Source organism: Struthio camelus, chromosome 13, assembly GCF_040807025.1.
Source record: "Struthio camelus isolate bStrCam1 chromosome 13, bStrCam1.hap1, whole genome shotgun sequence".
Taxonomy (NCBI): domain Eukaryota; kingdom Metazoa; phylum Chordata; class Aves; order Struthioniformes; family Struthionidae; genus Struthio; species Struthio camelus.
In genome coordinates this window covers 7697497-7717951 of record NC_090954.1, presented here as the reverse complement: position 1 = coordinate 7717951, position 20455 = coordinate 7697497, and the positions used below count along the sequence as shown (strand labels likewise).

Here is a 20455-nt window from a genome sequence, read left to right as displayed (position 1 = left end):
CCTAGAGGTGCTGGGGAAAGCTTTACTGTTTCTGAAATGGTGCAGGCCCACATGGGACTCAGCACCATGGGAGAGCTGCGTGCTCAGAGCTCACCTGTGCATGTTTCCATGCTATGCTAGAGCCTGCTGCCTGCTCTTGGGGAACGGCCCTAGCCCCAGCCTGGCAAAACTGTGCATCCTCCACCATTGTGCCATGCCCAGGTGGGAGCGAGCACTGTGGAGGGGGGCAGTCTCAGAAGCTGTCAAGGGCAGGTGTGAGAAGCAGCATGGAGAGCATAGGGCTCCTGAGAGTGGCTAGCTGTGTCCAGTGAGATACAACACATCTTGAGCTTCAAAGGGACCGGCGCAGTGTCTGTGCTGGGCTATCTTTTGGGAGCTTTTTTGCCACAAATTTGTGAAATCCTAGAGGCAGAAATATTTAGTCTGCTGGGAGCTGCACCGAGACATCTCTAGCCCTTTTCACCTACAGCCTGCCAAGAAGTGGTCACCCCTCCAGGTCCTTGGTGGCTGGGCTGGCCTGAAGAAACCAAACCTGGCCTGCAGTACCTCTCTTGCAGCTGGAGCTGGGCCTCAAAAGTCCTCCAGTCACTTCCTCCCTGCCCTCCTCTTCAGGGAGCTCCCTCTGCCTGGAAAGGCTACTGCTGACTTAGAGCTTCAGCAGCAATCCCAGCGCAGGCTGCCGTGACCGTGAGCTCAGCAATGCAGCATCTGCCAAGGGTCAGCTGCCCACTACAGGGCCCCTGACTTAGGAAGTGCCTGAGCAGAGCAGGGCACAACCAGAGACTCCCCTGAAGTCGAATCCTTGCCCCTGCTCCCCCTGGGCGGTTTGGTCCCCAGTAACCCCCTGCCAGGACAGGGCATCCTCAGCTACCTCCTGCATCCCATCCTCCAGCTGAGAAGGCTCCTCAGGGGCAGCAATTCAAAGGGGGTCTGTGGATATGCATGGGTGAGGGATGCTCTGCCCCTCCAGAGCAGTGTGTGAAGGGAAGGTCAGAGGAGCCAGAGTTGGGAATCCAGCCTGGGGCAGGCCTGCAGGACCTCTGTTGTGGCCAGGGCAGAAGCCTGGGCTTGGTGGCCATGTCCGGCAGGCACTGGTGGGCGCTGCTGCCTCAAAGCCACGTACTGTGCCACTCTTGGGGGCCTTCCCTTGCCTGCTTGAGCCACAGTGAGTCCAGACGTAGCACTTTCCTGCCTGAGCTCATTTGAGAGGACAGAAGGAGAGCAGCTCCGTAGGGCATGACAAGCGTGCAGGTCAGGACTGGTGGGTAGCTGCAGCCTGCCTGGAAGCCAGAGACAGCACTGGGCTCATGAAGGCCCTCCCCAATCTCCTTCACCCCCCCCCATCACCCCGCTTCTTGGGCTGTTCTCTGTGCTTTAGCTCTGCTTTTCTTCTTCCGCCCCTCTTCTCTGTGCTCTCCATTCCTGGCTCTCCGAGCCTTGGCTCTCCCACCTGCTGGAGGGGACCATGAGCTCTGCCCACTTCTGGATGTGAGAAGATGCTGGCTGAATCCCATGAGATGCTCTGAACATCAGTCATCGCATATTAGCACCTCTGCTGCACCAGTGCCCAGGCAAACAAGCCCTCCTTGCACAAGAGGACTTGGATAGGCTGGAAAGCAATTCACTTTGGCACCGGGTTCCCTCCAGGCAGAGCCTAGGTGTGACCTCCCTTCAGATAATGTCACAGAGCCAAGATGAACATAGGGTTTGGGTCCTGGTGGGCTGCGCAGGGAGAGTGCTATGGAGCCCATGGGCACTGCTTGGCCCTAGCCCTTCTCTGTCCTGGCAACTGTGAGCCCCTGGCTGCTTGCCTCCTCCGGCAGCCAGGGCTGAGCACAGGCTCCTTACCCTGTTCAGGCGCACGCCTGCTAGCTGATATCGAGGCTTTAATAGTCTTCTCCAGCAGAGCGCAAAATGGAAAGGGCGCCTTTAAATAATTTTAGGCCTTAATGAGCCTTCTCCTGCTATCCCGTGAGCCTCTGGGCTTTCCGAATGACTCGGAGCTGTGCAGCCAGGCTTGAATGATTAATGAGTCTTTAAGGGACCCCAAGTGATAATGAACAGGTCTCTTCACTCACAGCATCTATCAGCCTTTTACGAGCTGTAATATTAATCAATATAAAATAAACAAGGTTTGTACAGTTTGGAGAGTGATTACTCCTTGAAGAGGAGTGGCGAGTGCTTGAAATCTTGGGTGTTTTTGGAGAAGGTCTGCATTAAAAAGAAAGATAGGGCTGGCCTGTCGTGTGAAGAGCTGGTATATACTGCCCGAGGAGCAGCCAGCCTTGCTCCGCATCAGTATCTCCTGGATCTGCTAAACATCTCAGGCTTCCCTTCCAGCATGGTGTGGCAGCAGCTCATATACTTTATATGGTCTAGATAGGAAAACATACATGCACACATATATATGTATGTGTGTATATATGTGTGTGCATATATTTTTTTTTTCATTACTATCGGTGCACTAAGCTGTAGAAGGTGCTATGGGAGAGTCCGAGAGCACCAAACTACCTTGCTGCAACCCATCTCAGTTTCAAAGAGAAGGATTTGAGAAGGCAATAGATCAGTTTATCAAGGGCCTGTGTTTCCAACTTTAGGTGTCTCTAGCCATTTTGAAATATAAGCAACTGGAACTGCAGGCAGACTGGCCTGTAGTGTTTAGGAGTTGGGATTTAGCCAGGCTGTTTTTAATCTTTCTTTTCCCTATGTTTACAGCTGTCTCTTCAGATTGACAGAGTTTAGCGTGACTGCCATTGATTTCCAGCGCTCGCTGGCTGGAGCTTGCTGCGAGGAGGGACGTGCATTGCGATTGTCGCAGTGAGCAACACATAACCAGCCGGGTTATGTGCACAGAGTTTAGATTGGGAAGAACTGGCCTTTTCTTAATGAGCCTCTTCTCTTGGCAGTACAGACGAGTCACCTCCCCAAAGCGTTAGGCATAAAATGAGATGAGCTTGTTGGAAGGATGTCAAAGACACAACAGACTTCAGACCAGTTCACAGTGTTTTTAGCAGTAAAATTGGTTTAGGATCCATATGGCCCAGGATTAGCTGGCCTGATTTGCTCAGATTGGCAAAGTGTTAAATGAAAGATCTTGACCTTGGAAATTGTGCATGGGGCCATGTGCTCAGGAAAACTCCTTGCTCACGTTGCGTTATGGACCTCCTCCTTCCCACTGGAGCCAGCAGAGAGTCTGGGAGAGCTGGACTGGGCCCTTTGTTGCTGCTTATTAATGATAGCTCTGTCTCTGCCACCATCCCACGGGTGGCTTTCCCACGTCGTTATCAAGCTTTTGGACCTGGATGAGGGATGTCTGGGCTGGAGGCAGAATCGAGCCAGCCAGGGAGTACTTCAGGGTGCTGACACCCTCTCTGCCACCTTTGCCCACTTGAACGTGCCTGGGGGGCAAGCCAAGGCTCTGACCTCCCTGCACTAAGGTGCACTGTAATGTAAGGAAGAGGGGTCTTTGCTAGCCTCTGAAAACAGCAAATTCTCCCATTCCTCTCCTCTGCCTGGCCAAAGACCCATCAACTCATTTCCTGCAGAAACTGCAGGGAAAAAGTCACTGGCTAGTAACTAGCTGCCATCTGCATCCCTGAAGAGAATCTCTGCATGATGAATCCCAGCTGATTATCTGAGCAATCAACACTTCCCTTGTGGCAGACTCTTAACAATCTTTGCAGCAAATTTCCCTATTGATCCTTCCTGTTTCAAACTGTTTCTTCGCTCTATATATCATAACTATTCCCTTTGTCAGTGAGAGCCTCATCTTCCCTTTGCCACCTTAAATCATCCTTCTCCCTCTCTTAGATTATCATCAGGGTAAAATGTCCCTTTGGGTTTTGCTCTTACAGCCCAGCCCAGGTTCCTCTTAGCCCTGAGCTAGCTCCTACCTCTGAGCTCCAGAGCCCAGAAAACGAGCCTATAATTGAAATGCTAACAGACACTTTGAGTGGAAACAAGCTACCAATTAAATCTATTATCCCTGTCAAAGAGCAAAGGGAGCAGCTCGGCTCCGTCTCCTCTGGGAAGATAGCACGTTGTTAGCGCTGGAGTTTGGGCATGCCTCCACAGAAGGAGGGAGGCAGCAGAAAAGTTTCTTTAGCTCATGGGAGACGAGCTAGAAATGACAGCCAGCGTGGCTCTGACAGCCAGCCTCAGGGCTGGGCTTTCCCCTGGCTTGGCTGAGCTTCAGGATGAAGCCTGTGGTTCCCTTTGCTTTGCAAGGTTTATCTTTTTCCCTTCCCAGCAATGGACTGTAGACATGGAGCCCTTAATCCTGCTAGTTTTCTTCAATGCCTTAAGAGTTACAAAGGAAGGCGCTTGTGCAAAGCATGGTTGCTTAGCTAAGCATTACTTCAGAGGATCAAAGTTATTTCTGGAGTCCAAGGACAATTTACTAGGGGTGAGATTTGTAGAAGTACTTTGTTTGGGGGTTTGGGACCTCCTGGCCTTGCTATTTCGGACAGTTAAAGGAAAGTGAAAGGCTGCTAGTGTGCTTTGTAGTCTAGCAGGTCAGAAGTATTAGTTGGATGAAGCAGGTCCTGGCTTTCTCTGCGTGTTGCAGTGGTCTCTGAGGCTGCCCCAGGAGTTTTGCCACGTTCCCGTGGGTATTGCCTGCAGCAGAGAGGGCTGCCAGGGCCGCTCGCCCTGGGGTGCGGGAGCAGCTCAGCACCTCCCGCCTTGCTCAGGGGCCCCTTTTCTCCGCTTGCCGTTGCAGGCAGGAGGGAAGCACTACCACCCCACCTGCGCCCGGTGCGTCCGCTGCCACCAGATGTTCACGGAAGGAGAGGAGATGTACCTTACAGGTAGGGACCCCGCTGCCACGGGGGGTATCCTGCTGCGGTGGGGGCTCCCGTGCCATCCTGGAGTGGCTGGTGGGTCGGGCACAACTGTTGTATCGTCCTGCCGGGGCCACCAGCATGGCTGTGCGGAGATGTGCTGGCTGTTGGAGCGGGGTTGCCCCTCTGTCACAGGGGGGAAGCAGGCGCATTTTGGGTTCAGATCCTCATGGTGATCAATGCCAGAAGGGCCTTTTCACGCAGCAGCGACCCTGAGCCTGTCCCTGCTGGTCTGGCTGAGCTGTGGCTACCAGAGACACCTCTCCACTTCTCCCCAGCCCTGAGCTCCTCCTGGGGTTGCGCCTGTCCGCCCAGCACGCAGCTAGGGAAGAGCCCACCGTCTGCCTCCCTGCTGCGGGTGGGAGCTGCGTGCAGGGGGCTGCTGTCCGCTCCAGGACGGGGGCAACAGTGTGGCCATACAGCAATTGTTTCCATACGTGAAATGTTCCTTACTGCCCAGACAGGACCGATGCTACCCCTTTCAGCTCCCTGCGATCTCAGGAGCCTGGAGGCATTTCCCTAAAGGAGACTTTGCTTCTTGTAAGGTGGCTTTTTGCTCGCTCAGAGTCTTCCCCGAAACCTTCTGAGGGCTGCTGGAACGTGCCTGGATGTGTCCTTGCCCTGCGCCTAGTGAGCAGAGGCTGCGATGGTTGCAGCAGCCCCAGGGCATGTGGTCCGGGACCCCTTCCCCGCCGCCCCGTTCTCCCCACCTCGCCCAGGCTACGCTGAGAGTGGCACGGGAGGGGTTAAGCCTTTGCCGGTGCAGCCGGGCGGTTTGGTTTCGGCTGCCTGGGGGGCTGTTTCCAGTGCAGAGGGAGTGCTTGTTTTCTCCCAGTAACCTGTGCTAGCCTGACACCCTGAGTCACTAATTACCGTGTGGGTGGGGAAGGGGTGATTACAGAGCTGGCTGGCTGATGGCGCGGGGCGAGCTGGGCAAGAGCCCTGGGGGCTGGGGGTCCCAGCAAGGGCCCCGGCAGGCGGCAGGGCTGGCATGCTCGGGTGGCTCTGCCCAGCCAGCTGGCCCTGCTAACCCGCCGGTCCCCGGGGCGCAGGCAGCAGCGCCGGTGAACCTCCTCAGCTTTGCGGGTGTCAGCGTGGAGAGCATCCGAGGGACTGTGTGTGCCCCGCGCTCCCTGTGACCCCGCGGTTAAGTGGCCGCGCTGCGCTGCTGCCACGGCGTGCTGCTGCCAGGCGGCCCCCGGGACACCTCCTCTCCGCTAGTAAATGAGTCGTACCCAAAACCGCTCCCTGGTGCAGCGCCTGAAGCCGGTTTCGCACAGCACGGCACTTCTCTGTGCCGTCAAACTCTTACAGCCTCCCAAAGAGGGCGGCTGCCTCTGAGCTGCGACTGGTCCCTGCTGTCTCCTGAACCCATCGCTGGGAACTGTTTAGCTGAACGCTAGCCCAGCTGGCTGGGCTAAAACCACACCAGGCTCCGTCACCACAATTCACTAGCTTTGGCCACTAAGTTTCTGTGCTCAGGAACTGTTTAATTTACTAGGGTGCACGCAGTCCTGAGCTCAGACCAGCTGCTGAAAGGGCCCCTTGGGCTGACTCTGCTTTTCCCACTACCCCTGTGCCTGCAAGAGGGCTCCGCTCTCCCCCTGCCCTTCCTCCCCCGGGCAGTGAATTACACTGCCGCAGCCGGGCCCGGCATCAGCGCTCGTCTGCGAGGATTCGGAGGGGATGGAGCCACTGGGGCTGGGGAGAGGCGACCGGACCCGGGCGGCTGTGGAGAGCAGGTGGAAAGGTTGGAGGGAGCAATCTATCAGGGCCAAAGTGGCAGGTGGAGGAGCGTTGCAGAGCCGGCACCGCCGTCTCCGCGCTGCCCTGCCTTCCGTCCGAGGGCGTCCCTATGGCCGTGCCGCAATGGAGGAGGCGCCCAGGAAAGCCAGCGGGACCCAGCAGATGGAGGCCCATCGCAGGGCCTCGTGGCGCCTGTCACCCGCCTCCCTCCCTTCCCGCAGATGGGGTGAGGACAGAAGTGTCTGGGCAGCCTTTGAAGCATCTCTTCAGAGCAAGGTCCTCAGTGGCATGTGAGCGGAGAGCTGTCTGCCTCTGCCCTGAGATGACCTTAGGGATCCCAGCACCCCCCAGAAGTGGGTGCATGGGGCTGCAGCAGCTCTGGGGACTTGCATGCAGGCTGCATGGTGCAGCCCAAGCCGAGGGGTTTGTCCATCTCTCCCAATCCTGAGGGGTCCCCATGCTGTCAGTGCGCGCACTGCCTGCGCTATCTGACCCCTAACTCCTACTGGACAGATGGTTCAAACCCTACCTGCAGCCCTTCGCTTGCCCCTGTGGGGCTGCTCCTCTCCAGGAGCCGTCCCCCACATAACAGGGAATTGCACACCTAAGCAAGACGCTGGTTAGGTGGAGTGAAGGTTTCCCTGCTGTCTCAGTGTAACTGCTGCTTGGGAGAGCACAGACACGTCTCTCCCTAGGAGGAACAGCCAGGATCCAGGTCAGTGCCAGAGGGGCCCCACACTAAAACAGCAGGAGCAGGAGGACCTGCAGGGACAGGACAGGGCTCACTCATGGCAGAGACAGTTGGATGTTCCCTAACAGCCAGCTTGGGCTGCTAAAACGCTCTCCTTTCCCTGCGTTTCAGGCTCTGAAGTGTGGCATCCAATCTGCAAGCAGGCAGCGAGAGCAGAGAAGAAACTGAAGGTAGGTAGCAGGGAGAGATGCCTCACTCAGGGGGCCTGATGACGCTGACCCCCGGGCTCTCAGCCCGGCTGCAGGTGAATTGCTGTAGCAGTGTCCAAAGCCAACGGTGATTTCTGAACCAAGACCGGGACTCCAGGCTGGTTGCCTCTGCTCCTTTCCCCACCATCACAGATAAGCCAGACGGAGTTCTCACTCCTCGCTCTGCACAAAGTCTGGCTTGCGACAGATGACCAGCAGTCAAGCCTGCTCCCCAGGCCTGCACTCCAGCAGTGCAGTTCCGGCCACGGCCACCCGCCAGGCTGCGAGCAACGACCTGCGTCCTGGCAGGCAGCAGCCCTCGCGATGTCCAGGGAGGTGGCGCTGGGCACAGCAGCCCTCTCGCCAACCCGTCGCAGCCCGCGTGCCGCTGCTGCCTCTCGCCCTTTGGCTGGCCTCAGGGGCAGCAGCCTGTGGTGTCTTGCAAGGCCACTCACATGCCAAGTGCAAGGTTGTCCGGCTGGATCCAGATTTGGCCCCAAATAAGCCAGGGCCTTGCTGGCTGTGCAAAGCCAGACAGCAGGGCAGCCTGCAAGAGCCGCGATACAAACTATTTCCTCACTGTGCACAGCCTTGCAGCTGCTTGGAGGTCCATTGCCACCATGCCCCAGCCAGATTGACTCAAGCAATGGCTGGGATCACCTGGGCTCTCATCTGCTCCCCGCTTTTCTGTTTCCACAGCACAGAAGAACATCAGAAACCTCCATCTCCCCCCCTGGCTCCAGCATCGGCTCCCCAAACCGAGTCATCTGCGTAAGTACAGCTCTGCTCTTCTTATACCTGGGGCAGGACGAGAGCTCCTGCCACAGATTTGGGGTAGCCTCAGAGAAGGGAGCAACAGTTGCCAATGCCAGTCTACAGCCTGAAGCGTCCCCAGGGGATGAGCACAGCTTTTGGGGACAGAGTGGGCAAGGTGTGCTGCCCTCACCCCAGCAATGCGTCCTGCCAGCAATGTCATTAGAACAGACCAAGAGTGCTCGGAGAGATGTTGTCCCACAGTCCCCAAATCCCAGCTCCTCTGCTCTTCCCACTACTGCCTCTCGGGGGGTCTCTCCTTACCTCTTCCCTCTGCTGCGGTGACGCTCAGGCTCTGTTTGCTCTGCCTTCGGCTCCGCACTGTGCGCTCCTTCCCTCTCTCCTTCTCTTCCTTTCTGTCTCTCTCTCTCCCTCTCCCTAGGCTAAAGTGGATAATGAGATCCTTAATTACAAAGACCTGGCAGCTCTTCCCAAGATTAAAGCCATCTATGAAGTGCAGCGTCCTGACCTCATTTCGTATGAGCCCTATCACAGATACACATCGGATGAAACGCTGGAGAGATATAGCTATGGGGAGGTACTGAGTCTCGATACGCTCAATGCAGAGCCGCAGGAGCCCCAGGGACAGGGCAGGGGATAGGTCCCCGATTCGGGGTGGTGGGGCAAACTGCATGAAGCTCCACTCACTTGAATGGAAATACTGCAGCAAAGCAGGATGGAGGATGAGACCTCTCCCCAGAGGCTCTGCATCAGCTGGAGTAGGGCCTGGGTTAGGAGGGAAACCCTGGTGCTGCTGCTGTAGAGTAAGTGAGAAACCAGTAACCTCAACTGCTCATTACACAGCTCTGCCCAAACTGTGCTGCAAGCACAACAGGCAGAGATGGATGGCACTGTGCAGGGAGGAGAAGTCATCCTCAGGACTGGCGTGGCAGGGAGGCTTTTCCATTGCAGCCTGGAGCCTGGGGCAAGCAGCACACGTCCCTCTGGGACGGGGTGGGGAAAGATTGCCAGCAGGGTGCCACAGTGTGCGCTCAACAGCTCCGCTCAAAACCTGACTCTGAGCAGTCCATCATCCTGTGACCTGTGTGCAAGGTGCTTGCTCCTCCGAAGCTGGAGAGAGGAGCAGGGCTAGCCCAGGCTGCCCAGCTCCAGCGTGGACGCCCATGTTGGATGCTGGCCCTGGCACTAAGGAAGTGGAGTTGATCAGTCCCTTATTGCAAAGCACCTTATGAGATGATGCCAAAGCAGCATGCTGCATGGGGATTCCCTGCTCCGCTCCCCAGGGCAGGCAGGGGCTGCTGGGCAATTTCACCAAGCCAGTGAGAGCAGAGGGTCTGCACAGCTCACACGGAGATCAGGGGACCTGAGGGCAGGATTTGGGTCCCTTGAGGTGGTCCTGGAGGAGGCTTTGTGTAATGGCCAGCAGCAGCATCCCTTATATCTCCGATCCTACAGCTTGTCACAAGCCTTGCTTCCTCCAGCCCACCTAGTGACAGTGCCACCAAGGCAGAAGGGCATAGGCACAGCTTGTGGTGGAGCACTGCCAGGGAGAGCCCACTGCTGCTTCTGAAGTTTGACTCCACTGGGCCACTGCTGAAAGGGCTGATGTGTTCAATGGTGGGTGATGCCCTGTAGAGTGGGGAGAGAAGAGAGCTCTCTCCAGCTTCCCGGGCCTTGACAGAGGCTGAGGACATCTGCAGGCAGGTGAGATCCAGGGCTGGAAGAGCCGATGGCTGGGGGAGGCTGCACTTGCCTTCGCTGGGCATTTTTCTCAGAGCAGAGGCTGCTGAGCTGCAGAGCCTGGGTGAGCCCCAGCCCAAACCCTGAGCAGTGGAGGTGGGGACAAGCTGTTATTTATCACACACTGCTGGAGTCTGCTGTCCCACCAGCCACCCTCCATGCCTGACAGCTGTAATGAGGCTGTATTTTCACTAAGTGGGCTGTAACATGGGGAAAATGAGTTGCTCCGTGACCCTGGCCTGTCACCGCTCCCATTAATCACATGCCGTCTCTCTCTCTCTCTCTCTCTCTCTCTCTCTCTCTCTCTCTCCCCTCTGCCTCCTGTTGCCTGCAGTCCCTGGGAGCCCTGTCCCCTTACTCGCAGGTAACAGCTCTCAGCACTGCTGGGGTCGGGGCGGGGGGAAATTCAGCCACGGTGCTGCCTCCTTCTTGCCCCAGGACTGCTGTGCCCTGCAGAGGCAGGAGCTCTGCCAAACTCTGGGTGGGTGGTGGAGACGTGGAAGCCCTCGTCCAAGAGGGCTGCTCCCATCCATCCGGGAGAGCAGCACCGCTCTGCGACAGAGTAGCCCAGTGGATAGTTTCTGCGCTGTGGAGGGGGGGCGTTTGTAATTGGGAACAAGCTCAGGGGAAAGGGATGGTCTCCAGGCAGCAAAGGAGGGAGATGGTCCAGTCAGACATGCATCGCCTGGCCCCAGGCCCTGGGCTTGCTGAGTGCGCTGGTGGGGGAGTGCTGCTCAGGAGGAAGAGGTGGCAGGTGAGAGGAGCAGCCTGGGTATCTCCTCCAGCCCGTAGAGGACAGACATGCACGCTACCCAGCGTGTCACACCTGAGACCTCGCACCCTCCAGGCTGCCGGGGACACTGGGATCCTCAGCCACAGGACACTTCCCTGAACGAGAGGGGCCTGCGAGGCACTAGTCTTGCCATTGCTGGCACCTCCCAGCCTCCATCCAACATCCCCCGTGTCCCATCAGCCTGGGCACTTGCTCTAACCCTGGCCTTCTTTCCACACCTTGTCCTGCCCCTAGGACATCTACGAAAGCATTGACATCCGGCAGAGGCGAGCCTCCAGCCCTGGCTACATCGACTCTCCTACCTACAGTCGCCAGGGCATGTCGCCCACCATCCCAAGATCCCCGCACCATTTCTACCGCTCAGGTAAGGATATCGGCAGTACCCCCAGGCTGGGCCAAGTTCAGACGCCCCATGGCGCTGGGCTCACCAAACCATCCCCTGCTTCTCCCAGGGGACCTCTGTGGTCTGTGCCCTGGTTAAGCCAGCTGGGCCAAGAATGCAGGCTGCCTGCTCGGTTCCTCAGGACCAGCAGGAACGGAAGCTGTGGGCAGTGACTGACTGCTGGGTGCATCCTCTAGTTCTGCTGATCTCACCTTGCGAGCAGCAAGAAGAGGTGAAGGGGGCCTTGTCCTGGCCCAGACCTGAGCTGGGGCTTGTGGAGAAAGGGGTGAGGAGGGAGGTGGCCCCAAGATCCAGTAAAGTCTGGAGGAGAGAAGGCCCCTCAGCTGGGTTGGTAACTCCGGGAGGGAGAGTGTGCAGGAGTTCTTGTGCCCAGCCAGTGCTGCAAGGGGGTCCTTATGCACATGCATGTGAACACACCCCTGGAGTTTGTCTGGGGAGGAAGCAGAGTGTGTCTGTGCTGCGTCTCCTGACGTTCAGAGCTGGGGAAGAACGGACAGGAAAATCTGAGGTCAGTAAGGCTGGAGGTCCAGCATCCCTGGAGTTATTCCTGTGTTGCACAGCCAAGGGCCCTTCACTTTGCAGCGTGTTCGGCCTTCCCCTCATGAATGATGGGGGAACCTGCTGCCTTGTAACAGCATCCACTCGCGGAGTTTCCTCTGCATTCTGCCTTCATTTAGAGATGCAGCAAATCTCCCGTCACTCCGTCACACCCCATCCCAGACCATGACCTGGCACATGTTCCCATCTCGCCCACCACTTGGGTAGTTCCCTGCACATCTAACACCGCTGCATTTAACACCCATTTTCTTCTGCCTCTTGTTCTCTCTCTCGGTCACTTACGGCTGCTTCTGCTCGGCACCACATAGGCACAGAAAGCGGGCGCAGCTCCCCCTACTATAGCCAGTTAGATGTGAGGTCATCTACTCCAACCTCATACCAAGCGCCCAAGCATTTCCACATTCCAGGTAGGCTCTGGATCGCCCCGGCCCCATGGGGAAGCACCGTGTCTGTTGCATGCCCGCATGTGCTGTTCCCCGTGTGTTGCATGCGTAGCTCCACCACCTGCCTAGAGCCAGCTGGCAGCAGGGTCTACCCCCTGGTAGAGGCCATCCATAAACAGGACCTGCAGCTTGAACTCTCCTTCCTCCCCATCACCCAGAGCCTTCCAGAGTCTGCCTGATCCTTGCAATGTCCCTCTTCCTCCTCTCCCCTGACCTTCCTCCACTCCTCACACAGACAAGTCCCCTGCAGAGAGCCTGCCCTCTCTCTTGCCTTCCCCCCACCCCCAGGATCACGAGGTGAAGTTTGTCTGCCAGGAGCCTTTCCACTCCCATCCTTTACAGATGATTATTTTATACTCCCCCTAGGGCCCGCCGCTCCCTCCCCCCAGAGTCTTCTGGGCTTGCCAGATGGCTGCTCCCCTTCTGCAGGGATTGCAGGGGGCCACCAGGTAAGGGCCACCCCCCTCTCCCGACCACACAGAGCCCACGGGGACAGGGGATGGAGTGGGCAGAGCGGGGAGAGGTGGGGGGGAAGCAGGCGCAGTGTGCACAGGTGGGCTGCAGGAGGGACCCTCCGTGTCCTGCTGCAGCCCCAGGCACGCGTAGCCCCAAGCCATGCACGCCGGACCTTGCTCAGCTGTAGGCACCTCCCGCTGCCCCTTCCCTCCTCCAAGGCACTCCGCTGCACCAGAGCTGGGTGGGACGCCCAAATAGCCGATACCCTGGGACAGCACCATGACCACAAGCCAGGAGGACAGCCTGAGGCTCCCCACCACGGTCCCCTGCTCCCACCCCATGCCCCCTCCCTGTCAGGGCTTGGTCCCGCTGCCCGGCCTGGCCTGCCTTCCTGCTGACAGTCGATCGTTTATGGATGGCCCCCTCGCTGCTTCGCCAGCTCAGCTGCTTCGCCCCTGCGCAGGGGCAGTAGCCTCACTGCAAGGCTCCAGGTTGCTTTCTCCTCCCAGCTCACTCTTTTCTGTCTCTGTTGTGGAAAGAGGCTTTGGCTAATTTTGTTTTGCCCTCAGGTAGATCATGGACAGTTCTTCTAGGCTCTGGCACTCCCTGAGAAACTGCACCAGAAAGAGCCATAGTGCTGTGTGCCTGCCCAGGGCAGGGCCAGTGGTTTCTTGCTGCGCCCTCTCCCTCTCCTCCCCAGCTCCTTGGTCTGAGAGGAGAGCCATGAGCAGGGCCAGGAGGAGAAGCGTCTGCCGCCCTGAGGTGCATGCTGACACTCGGGCGCTCGCTGCATGTCCTCTGTGCGCACACCGCTGCCCTGCAGGGTTTCTTTGCCGACCCCCCAGCACCGAGGCTCTCAGTCCCGAGGGACCACGCTGCTCGCTGCCGTCTCCTGAGCCAGCCTGGCCCTGGCCCAGCTCCGTGCTTGGTGTAGGACACCTGGACCTGGAGGCAGTCGAGCGTGATGGAAACGCGACGTGGGCAGAACATCTCCTGCAGGACCTCTGTCCTGTCCCCTCTCAGCAAACTCATACTGACCTCACCTTTCTTCTTTCTTTCCTTCTTTCTTGCCTTTCTTTCTTTCTTCTTCCACCAGCTGCCGGCGAGAGTAACATCTACCGGAAGCCCCCCATCTATAAACGACACGGTATAGTCTGCCTTCTTCTCATGAGTTTCTAGTTTGTTAGGAAAGCTAGACAGAGCACTGGTCGTGAGCCCAGCGAAACAGCATGGGTTTTGGTCTGGCTGAGCTAGAGTGAGGCCAGCAGGGGTGCGGAGATGGTATTGGTTGGGGAGGCAGGAGTCAGCGGGACATGGTAGCAGATATGAGAAGGGAAAAAGGTGAGATGCTGGGGATTGGTGTTTGGTGGATTGATGCTCCTACATCTCCTCTAGGCAGTGAAGCACAAGCTTAAGCATGAAAAAAGGCAGCTTTTGAAATTCATCCCCAGTGTCAGGAGTGCCCAAAAGGGGTGACAGCAGGGGATGCTCTCACCCAGGGTTATCAGAAGAGGGATGTGGAGGGCTGCAGCGGGGGAGCAGAGAAGCGAAGACTATCGGCAGCACAGGGGACAGGGCTGGGAGAGCCCGTGGGAGGGCACAAGGCCACAGGGGTTGATGGGAGCGGGGATGAGGGTGACCATTGCTTGCTGAGGCCAGGAGTCAGAGCAGCCTCAGGAATGGGATGAAGAAAGTAAATTACAATTTTATGTGGAACCATGGGAAAAATCACTGCCCCTCCTGGATGGATGCCTCAGGCTGAAATGGGCCCCAAGGGGGAGTTTGAGGGGCGGGAAGAGTGCAGGCATAGGGGTGTTTGGTGTTGGCCTGGGCCTTTCTCAGCAGGGCTGGTTTGCACTCTCCCTGGCTTGTGTTATGCACAGGGGAGAGGAGCTTCCCCCACAAAGCAATAACTCTCTGTCTCCTTTCTCTCTCTGTGGGCTCTCCTTTCCCACCTGCCCATCTGCCCTAATGTCCCGCTGGCTGGCTGCACCCACTGCTGTAAGTAGCTGTTTGCTGTTTGCCCTGTGCCAGGAGTGAGGGCTCAAGGTGGCAGGGTGGCTCTCTGCCTGCGCCTCCCTGCCTCTGCCAAAAGCCCAGCTCCTCGTGCCTACCCGGGGTGCCCTTGCCTGCCAGTGGGGCACCAGGCAGCCACCAAGGGCAGTTGCCCACAGCCCCAAGGACAGGGAAGTAGCCTCCATGGCAGGGCAGGAGGAGATGGTCCCGAGGAGCAGGGATCACTGCTGGGTTTCTCATGCATAGCCGTGGATTCACCCCGGGGGAGATGAGCCCCTGCCAGAGATGGAGATGCTGGGGCTCACACCTTCGCTTCCCCCACTACACAGCCCACCTCAGCCTTCCCCCAGCAATAACCCACTGAGATCCACTGCAGGGAACCTGCAGGGCATGTGCCTTCCTCCATCCCTTCCCTCTGGAGTCCCGCTTGGATGCCTGTGCAGTTATTGCCATCTCTTGGTGACAGGCCAGCCTGTCATTGTCACTGGCAGGGGGACACTAGGGACACTGGTGCCTGGGGAAGGGGTGAGCCCTATGCAGGACACAGAACTTGGCTTACTGCTGTTGGCCTGGGGCTATGAGCCATTTGGGTCCCTTCCCAACCACACTGGTGACAGACTCTGTGTTTGTGACTGTCCCCACCAGCTGCCTTTGCCTCCTTGTCTCCAGAAGCTGCCCAGCAGTTTGAAAATGGATTATTTCCAGCTCTGTTCCTTGCTGTCCCGAACACAAATTGCTGCCAAGCACTGGGGAGAGGGGAGGGAAGAGGATTTGTCTTCATCCCAGGATGGATCTTTGCAAGTCCTGCCAGAGGGAGTAGAGGTCCTTGTTACAGCTCTCCACACTCCTTTTGCAGACAACCTCCCTGCAGCCACAAAAAGCAAAACCAGCGAAGACATCGCACAGTCATCCAAGTACAGCCCTGTCTACTCCCCGGACCCCTACTACCACTCGGAGTCAGAGTACTGGTCCTTTCAAGGGTCCCCCAAAGGTAATGGCCCATCCGCAGCAATGCTGAACTCAGGGAAACCCATTCCTGCCCCCACACCAGCCATGTCCAGGGAGAGACTTCCCCCAAGACCTCCATGCTGGGCTTGGACCCTTAAGAAGGAGGGATGGCAGAGATCCTGCCAGAGCAACCCTTGGGAACTGTCTGTCCTCATCCAGCTGGGGACTGTCTGCTCCCCACTTGCCTCTGGCTTTGCCCCAGTCTGAGCGCACCGTGTATCTCCTTGCAGCGCCTCGGGCCCGGAGGTTCTCATCAGGAGGCGAGGAGGACGGGTACGAGCGGGGGATGCACAAGGTGAGTGACTCTCCCTGCCCGCAGCCTGCTAGGGAGGGCAGAGGACTGAGCAGCAAGGTGTCCGCAGAGGAGAGGTGTGGGGAGAAGTCCCGCAAGGGGCTGACCTCTCCCGGCTAACTCTGTCCTGCTCCCTGCTGGAAAGGGGCCACTGTGGCCCCTGGGGCTCTCTGGCATCTCCCTCCTCACAGCCACCTCGATGGGCCCTTGCTGAGGCACCACCACTGTCCCGGCCCTGGGCAAGGGGTAGCAGATGGGATTTGATGAGCCCATGCTTACAAGGGGCGCAGGATGGTGGGGAGGGAATGGCGCCGTGAAAGGAGAGGTGCAAAGCAGCTTTTCCTCGGTGTCCAGATCCAGAGCGGCATCGGCAGGCTGATCCTGAGGGAGGAGATGAAGGCCCGGTCCAACTCTTACACAGACCCCTGGACGCCTCCTCGCAGCTCAGCCAGCAGCAGGGAAGCCCTTCATACGGCTGGCTACGAGGGCTCCCTGAACGGCTGTAAGGATGGCAGCAGCCCCTGCCTCTTGTGCTGTAGTCCCCATCTGCCCCCCCTTGACAGGGCCCAAGCTGCTGTGGGAAGCTGGAGAGGGAAGGATATGGGACTGGGAAGGGGTGGGTGGGAGAGGTAGGCTGGCCTCCAGGGTTGGTCTTGGGTGACTCCTTTCCTCCCTGGAGGGCTCTGTCCTTTCCCTGTGCCCCTAGCCGAGGACGCAGTGTGAGGCTGGGGATGGGACATCATGCAGCCAGTGTCTGCAGTCCTGGCCAGCCCACTGAAACCCTTTCCAGTGTGACACTAGGTTGAAGAGTCCCTTAGAAATCTCACAACACAACCACGTGGGGCTTTTTGGTGTTGTTTTGGGCTCCATAACTGTATGTAGAGGGGCAAACCAACTCCCAGTCTTAAGAAGCAGAAAGAGTGACCTTCACTTATTTTGGGACAGCCTTGGTGCATATGGGACCTAGCCTGCCATACACTTCAGTACGTACATACATCATTAACGGCATGTCCAGGACTGCCGGGCACCCCAGACCAGCTCCTTTCCTCGTTTGCAATGCTATCACTACGCAGCACCCTGGGCATCCATCCTTGGGGCTGCAGGGGGTGCCTAGGGGCACTGGGAGCCTGGCGGCAAGCACAGATGTCTGTGCTCACTTTGCACTCTCCTTCCTCACGGCACGTGTGCCTTCACGGAGCTGAGGCTATTCAAGGATGCCCGGGCAGATCCTCAGACATGCTGCCTGGGCTGAGCTCCCAAATGCCCTGAGGGGCACCTGGTGGGGCTGGTGCCTGCAGGGGCCTTGGGCTGGCAGGGAGCTCTGCGTAGTGCAGGACACTTCCTGCCCTCTGAGCCCCCCACACCGCTCTGCTCTCCTTGCAGCTCCCCGGACACACTACCTGGCTGACAGTGGTAAGTCTGTGGTCCCTCATGGCTCTTCTGTGTCTGTCCCATGTGGCAGCAGGGACCAGAGTTTGACATCGCAGATGTTCAAAGAGACTCTGGGACCAGCAGGGAAGAAGTGGAGGGAGGAAGGACTTCTTGAAAGGGTGGGCTAAGGAACCAGTATAGCCCTGGAAGCAAAGCCAGGAGAGGACAGGGTGTGAGCAACCGAGAGGAGGAGATTGAGAAGGGCCTGGCTGCCTATCGGGGTGAAGGGTGAAGAGGGAGGGTTGCTGTGGAAGAGGGATTTTGGAGAGAGAAATTTCAGCATGGGGTGGGGGAAATTCAGCCTGGAAATGAGATAGAGCTGGAGAGGAGACAGAGCCAGATAAGCTCGGAAATGGACAGGGATGGGGCAGTAGCTGAAAAAGCAGACTATGAGCAGGTCATCTGGGGACAAAAGAGCATATGTTTGCTGTGTGTGGGGAAGGACCAGAGCAAGGGGCTGAGGAGAGCTGTTAGGAAAGGCGATGTGTGAGCACAGGAGTAGTGTCGGCCGGGTAGGTGTGGGGCCAGCCCTTGCATTTTCATTTATGCACCTTGATGTTTTCTTTTCAGATCCCCTCATTTCTAAGTCGGCCTCCCTCCCTGCCTACAGGAGGAACGGGCTGCACAGGGTAAGTGCCTCCCGCCTGTGCCCCGCTGCTGCCAAGCAGCAGTGCTTTGGTCTGCTCCTGCCAGACATTTCTGCACCCTTCATCCCTCCCTTTATCCTTCTCCTTAGAGCTCCTCAAAGCCCCCTGTGTTACCCCAGCCCCTTTCAGGATTAGTGTCCTGCTCCCCACCTTCTCTGCATCCCAGCTTCCACTCCTGTTTTGTGCCAACCCCAAATAGTCCCTACTGGGGACTAAAGTGCCCCATCTAGACCATACAGAAGAGACAGGTGCCTACCCTAAATGGCAGATCTCTTCCCCTGTTCTGCAGGTCATGTTTCAGAGGGACACTGATGTTGCTTTCCAACAGGAAGGCTTTGCTTTATACCCTGGGCATCAGGAGACCCCGTCCTGCCTCTGTGTGACCTGGGCTCATCACTTTGCCTCCTCATGCCTGTTTTCCCATTGCAAAGTTTGGGGAACCGGTCCTGCTTTGGGGTGGTGGATGCCTTCCCCCTTCAGGGGTATTGGGACGTGCCCAGGCACAGGCACTGTGGATGTGCTGAGCATCTGGAGCAGACCCCCTCTCGCTCACTCCCTCCTTCCATGTATCTCCCTTGCAGCCTCCCAGTGCTGAGCTTTTCCACTACGACAGCACGAATGCCGTCAACTGGGGGATGCGAGGTAAGCTGGCAGAGGGCTGGGGAGGTGCCAGGGCAAGGCAGGCTCTGTAGAGAGGCACAGCCCTCCTGGCCAAGACTCAGGAGAACAGGCTTTGCGGGTGATCTCCTGCAGCAGGGATGTCACTGCCAGCCTCCTCGAAAGGCATATGGGAGCTGGCCTTGCTGCCTTGTAGCAGTGTAGTTTCCTTAGGAGCAGAGTTTAAACCATTTCTGAGGTCTGACCCATTTCTACAGAAGTGGGGGTGGGTCCTCCCCAAGCCTCACCACGGCAGAGCTCCAGCCACCCCGACTGAGTCCTTCAGCGTCTCTGGGGGCTTCATTTCCCCCTTCTTCTCCACCTGTCTGCCCGGCCACTGCCAGCGGAGCCAGGCACAAGCCCTGGGTGCGAGTGAGTTGTGTGAAGTCCTCTGCTCAGGCTCTGCTCTGGTGCCAGGCTAAGCTAGGCCCATTTTGGTGCCAAGCCCTCCCGAGGGTCTGCGCTGCACAAGGTCGAGCATGGGGCTCCCTCAAAGGCAGTGCCAAAGCAGGGTGCCAGGCTCCACCAGCCCGCTGCTCTCTCAGGCCCTTCTGTCCCACCATCAGGGTGGCTGGCACCTCAGTGGGGCATGAAGCTGGATACCATGAGGTCCCCTACCCTTCAGCAGGCAGCTCCAGAAAATGGGGTCAGGCTAGAGGGACAGGCTCTGCAGCTCTGGGGAAGGGATCCTGGCAAAGGGGGCGTCAGAGTGGTTCATGTCTCTCTTTCTTGTCTTTTCTCTCTCCTTGCAGAGTACAAGGTAAGATGTCTCTGCTGGCAGGGTCCCTGCTCCAAGGAGCAGTTGCCACCTGGAGATGCCCAAGTACCACCCAGCGGATGTCCCAGAGAAGTTCCCTTGTCCCTCCAGACCCTGTTGTGATGGACACTTCTTTCTCCTCCATCCTCCCAACTCCCCCACCAGATAGCCCCATCCCAAGACCGTGGGACTCACATCAGAGACCTTCCCTTCCTGCCAGGGACCCAAACTCTTTGCAGAGCAGAATTGTCACCGTGGGAAAGAAGCTGAGACAAGTGGTCAAGTTGGTTGTTCCCTGCTCAGCTCTAACTCACATGTGTCTCTGGATCATTCCTGGCTTTACAGAGTGAGCACAGGACCCTTGGGTTGCCGTTCAAGACCTACCGAGGTGGTTCAGAAGAGGCTCTGGTTAGAGTCACCCTGAAAGCCAGTCCCCATCTCAGCCTTGACCTGTCCAAGCCCTGGGGGGCGGCTGTGCCAGCCAAGCCCTGCTAAATGCCCTGGCGATAGCCTTTTCCCCAGGTGGTCCCACCACCCCAGAGCTTCCCTGGAGCACCTTGCTGGTGTACTCTTCTGGCTCCAAAGCTAGTCCGTGGTCTTCATTTCTCCATGTAGATATACCCCTATGAGCTGCTCCTGGTAAAGACAAGAGGAAGGAACCAGCTACCCAAAGATGTGGACAGGACTCGGTTAGAGGTGAGAGGAGCCTTTTCCACTGGGGAGAATATCCTTAGGGTTCAAAGGCACTGCGGGCTGTCCCCACGCCTACCCACCTGCAGCTCACTGGCAGGCTGTGTGGGGCTGCGAGGCGCTGAGGCACGCTGCTTGTCCTCCACGGGAGGAGCATCCCCACCAGCTCCCTAGGAGCTCACCCGGGCCAGCGTGTTGTCGCTGCGGCCCCGCTGCTCCATGCACAGGGCAGAGCCACTGCTCCTTGTGACTGTGGCACGAGTG

The 20455-nt window shown here is 57.9% G+C and overlaps 1 protein-coding gene across 6 annotated transcripts in view; it reads left to right on the top strand.

The window, feature by feature from the left end:
* Nucleotides 1–20455, top strand: part of ABLIM3 (actin binding LIM protein family member 3) — a 58046-nt gene that overhangs the window by 36999 nt on the left and 592 nt on the right. The window contains exons 7-21 of one of the 6 annotated variants that reach the window (XM_068959533.1): nucleotides 4721–4808; nucleotides 7450–7508; nucleotides 8226–8297; nucleotides 8722–8877; nucleotides 10375–10404; nucleotides 11068–11197; nucleotides 12103–12201; nucleotides 13790–13840; nucleotides 15566–15700; nucleotides 15948–16012; nucleotides 16364–16511; nucleotides 17393–17422; nucleotides 18011–18069; nucleotides 18669–18729; nucleotides 19497–20197. In XM_068959533.1, the coding sequence (XP_068815634.1) occupies nucleotides 4721–4808; nucleotides 7450–7508; nucleotides 8226–8297; nucleotides 8722–8877; nucleotides 10375–10404; nucleotides 11068–11197; nucleotides 12103–12201; nucleotides 13790–13840; nucleotides 15566–15700; nucleotides 15948–16012; nucleotides 16364–16511; nucleotides 17393–17422; nucleotides 18011–18069; nucleotides 18669–18729; nucleotides 19497–19624 (1311 nt within the window). In that variant the 3' untranslated portion in view covers nucleotides 19625–20197. Of the gene's footprint in view, nucleotides 1–4720; nucleotides 4809–7449; nucleotides 7509–8225; nucleotides 8298–8721; nucleotides 8878–10374; nucleotides 10405–11067; nucleotides 11198–12102; nucleotides 12202–12603; nucleotides 12687–13789; nucleotides 13841–14702; nucleotides 15701–15947; nucleotides 16013–16363; nucleotides 16512–17392; nucleotides 17423–18010; nucleotides 18070–18668; nucleotides 18730–19496; nucleotides 20198–20455 lie in introns of those variants that run through there. The other 5 variants (XM_068959534.1, XM_068959536.1, XM_068959535.1 and 2 more) reach the window with 5 other exon arrangements.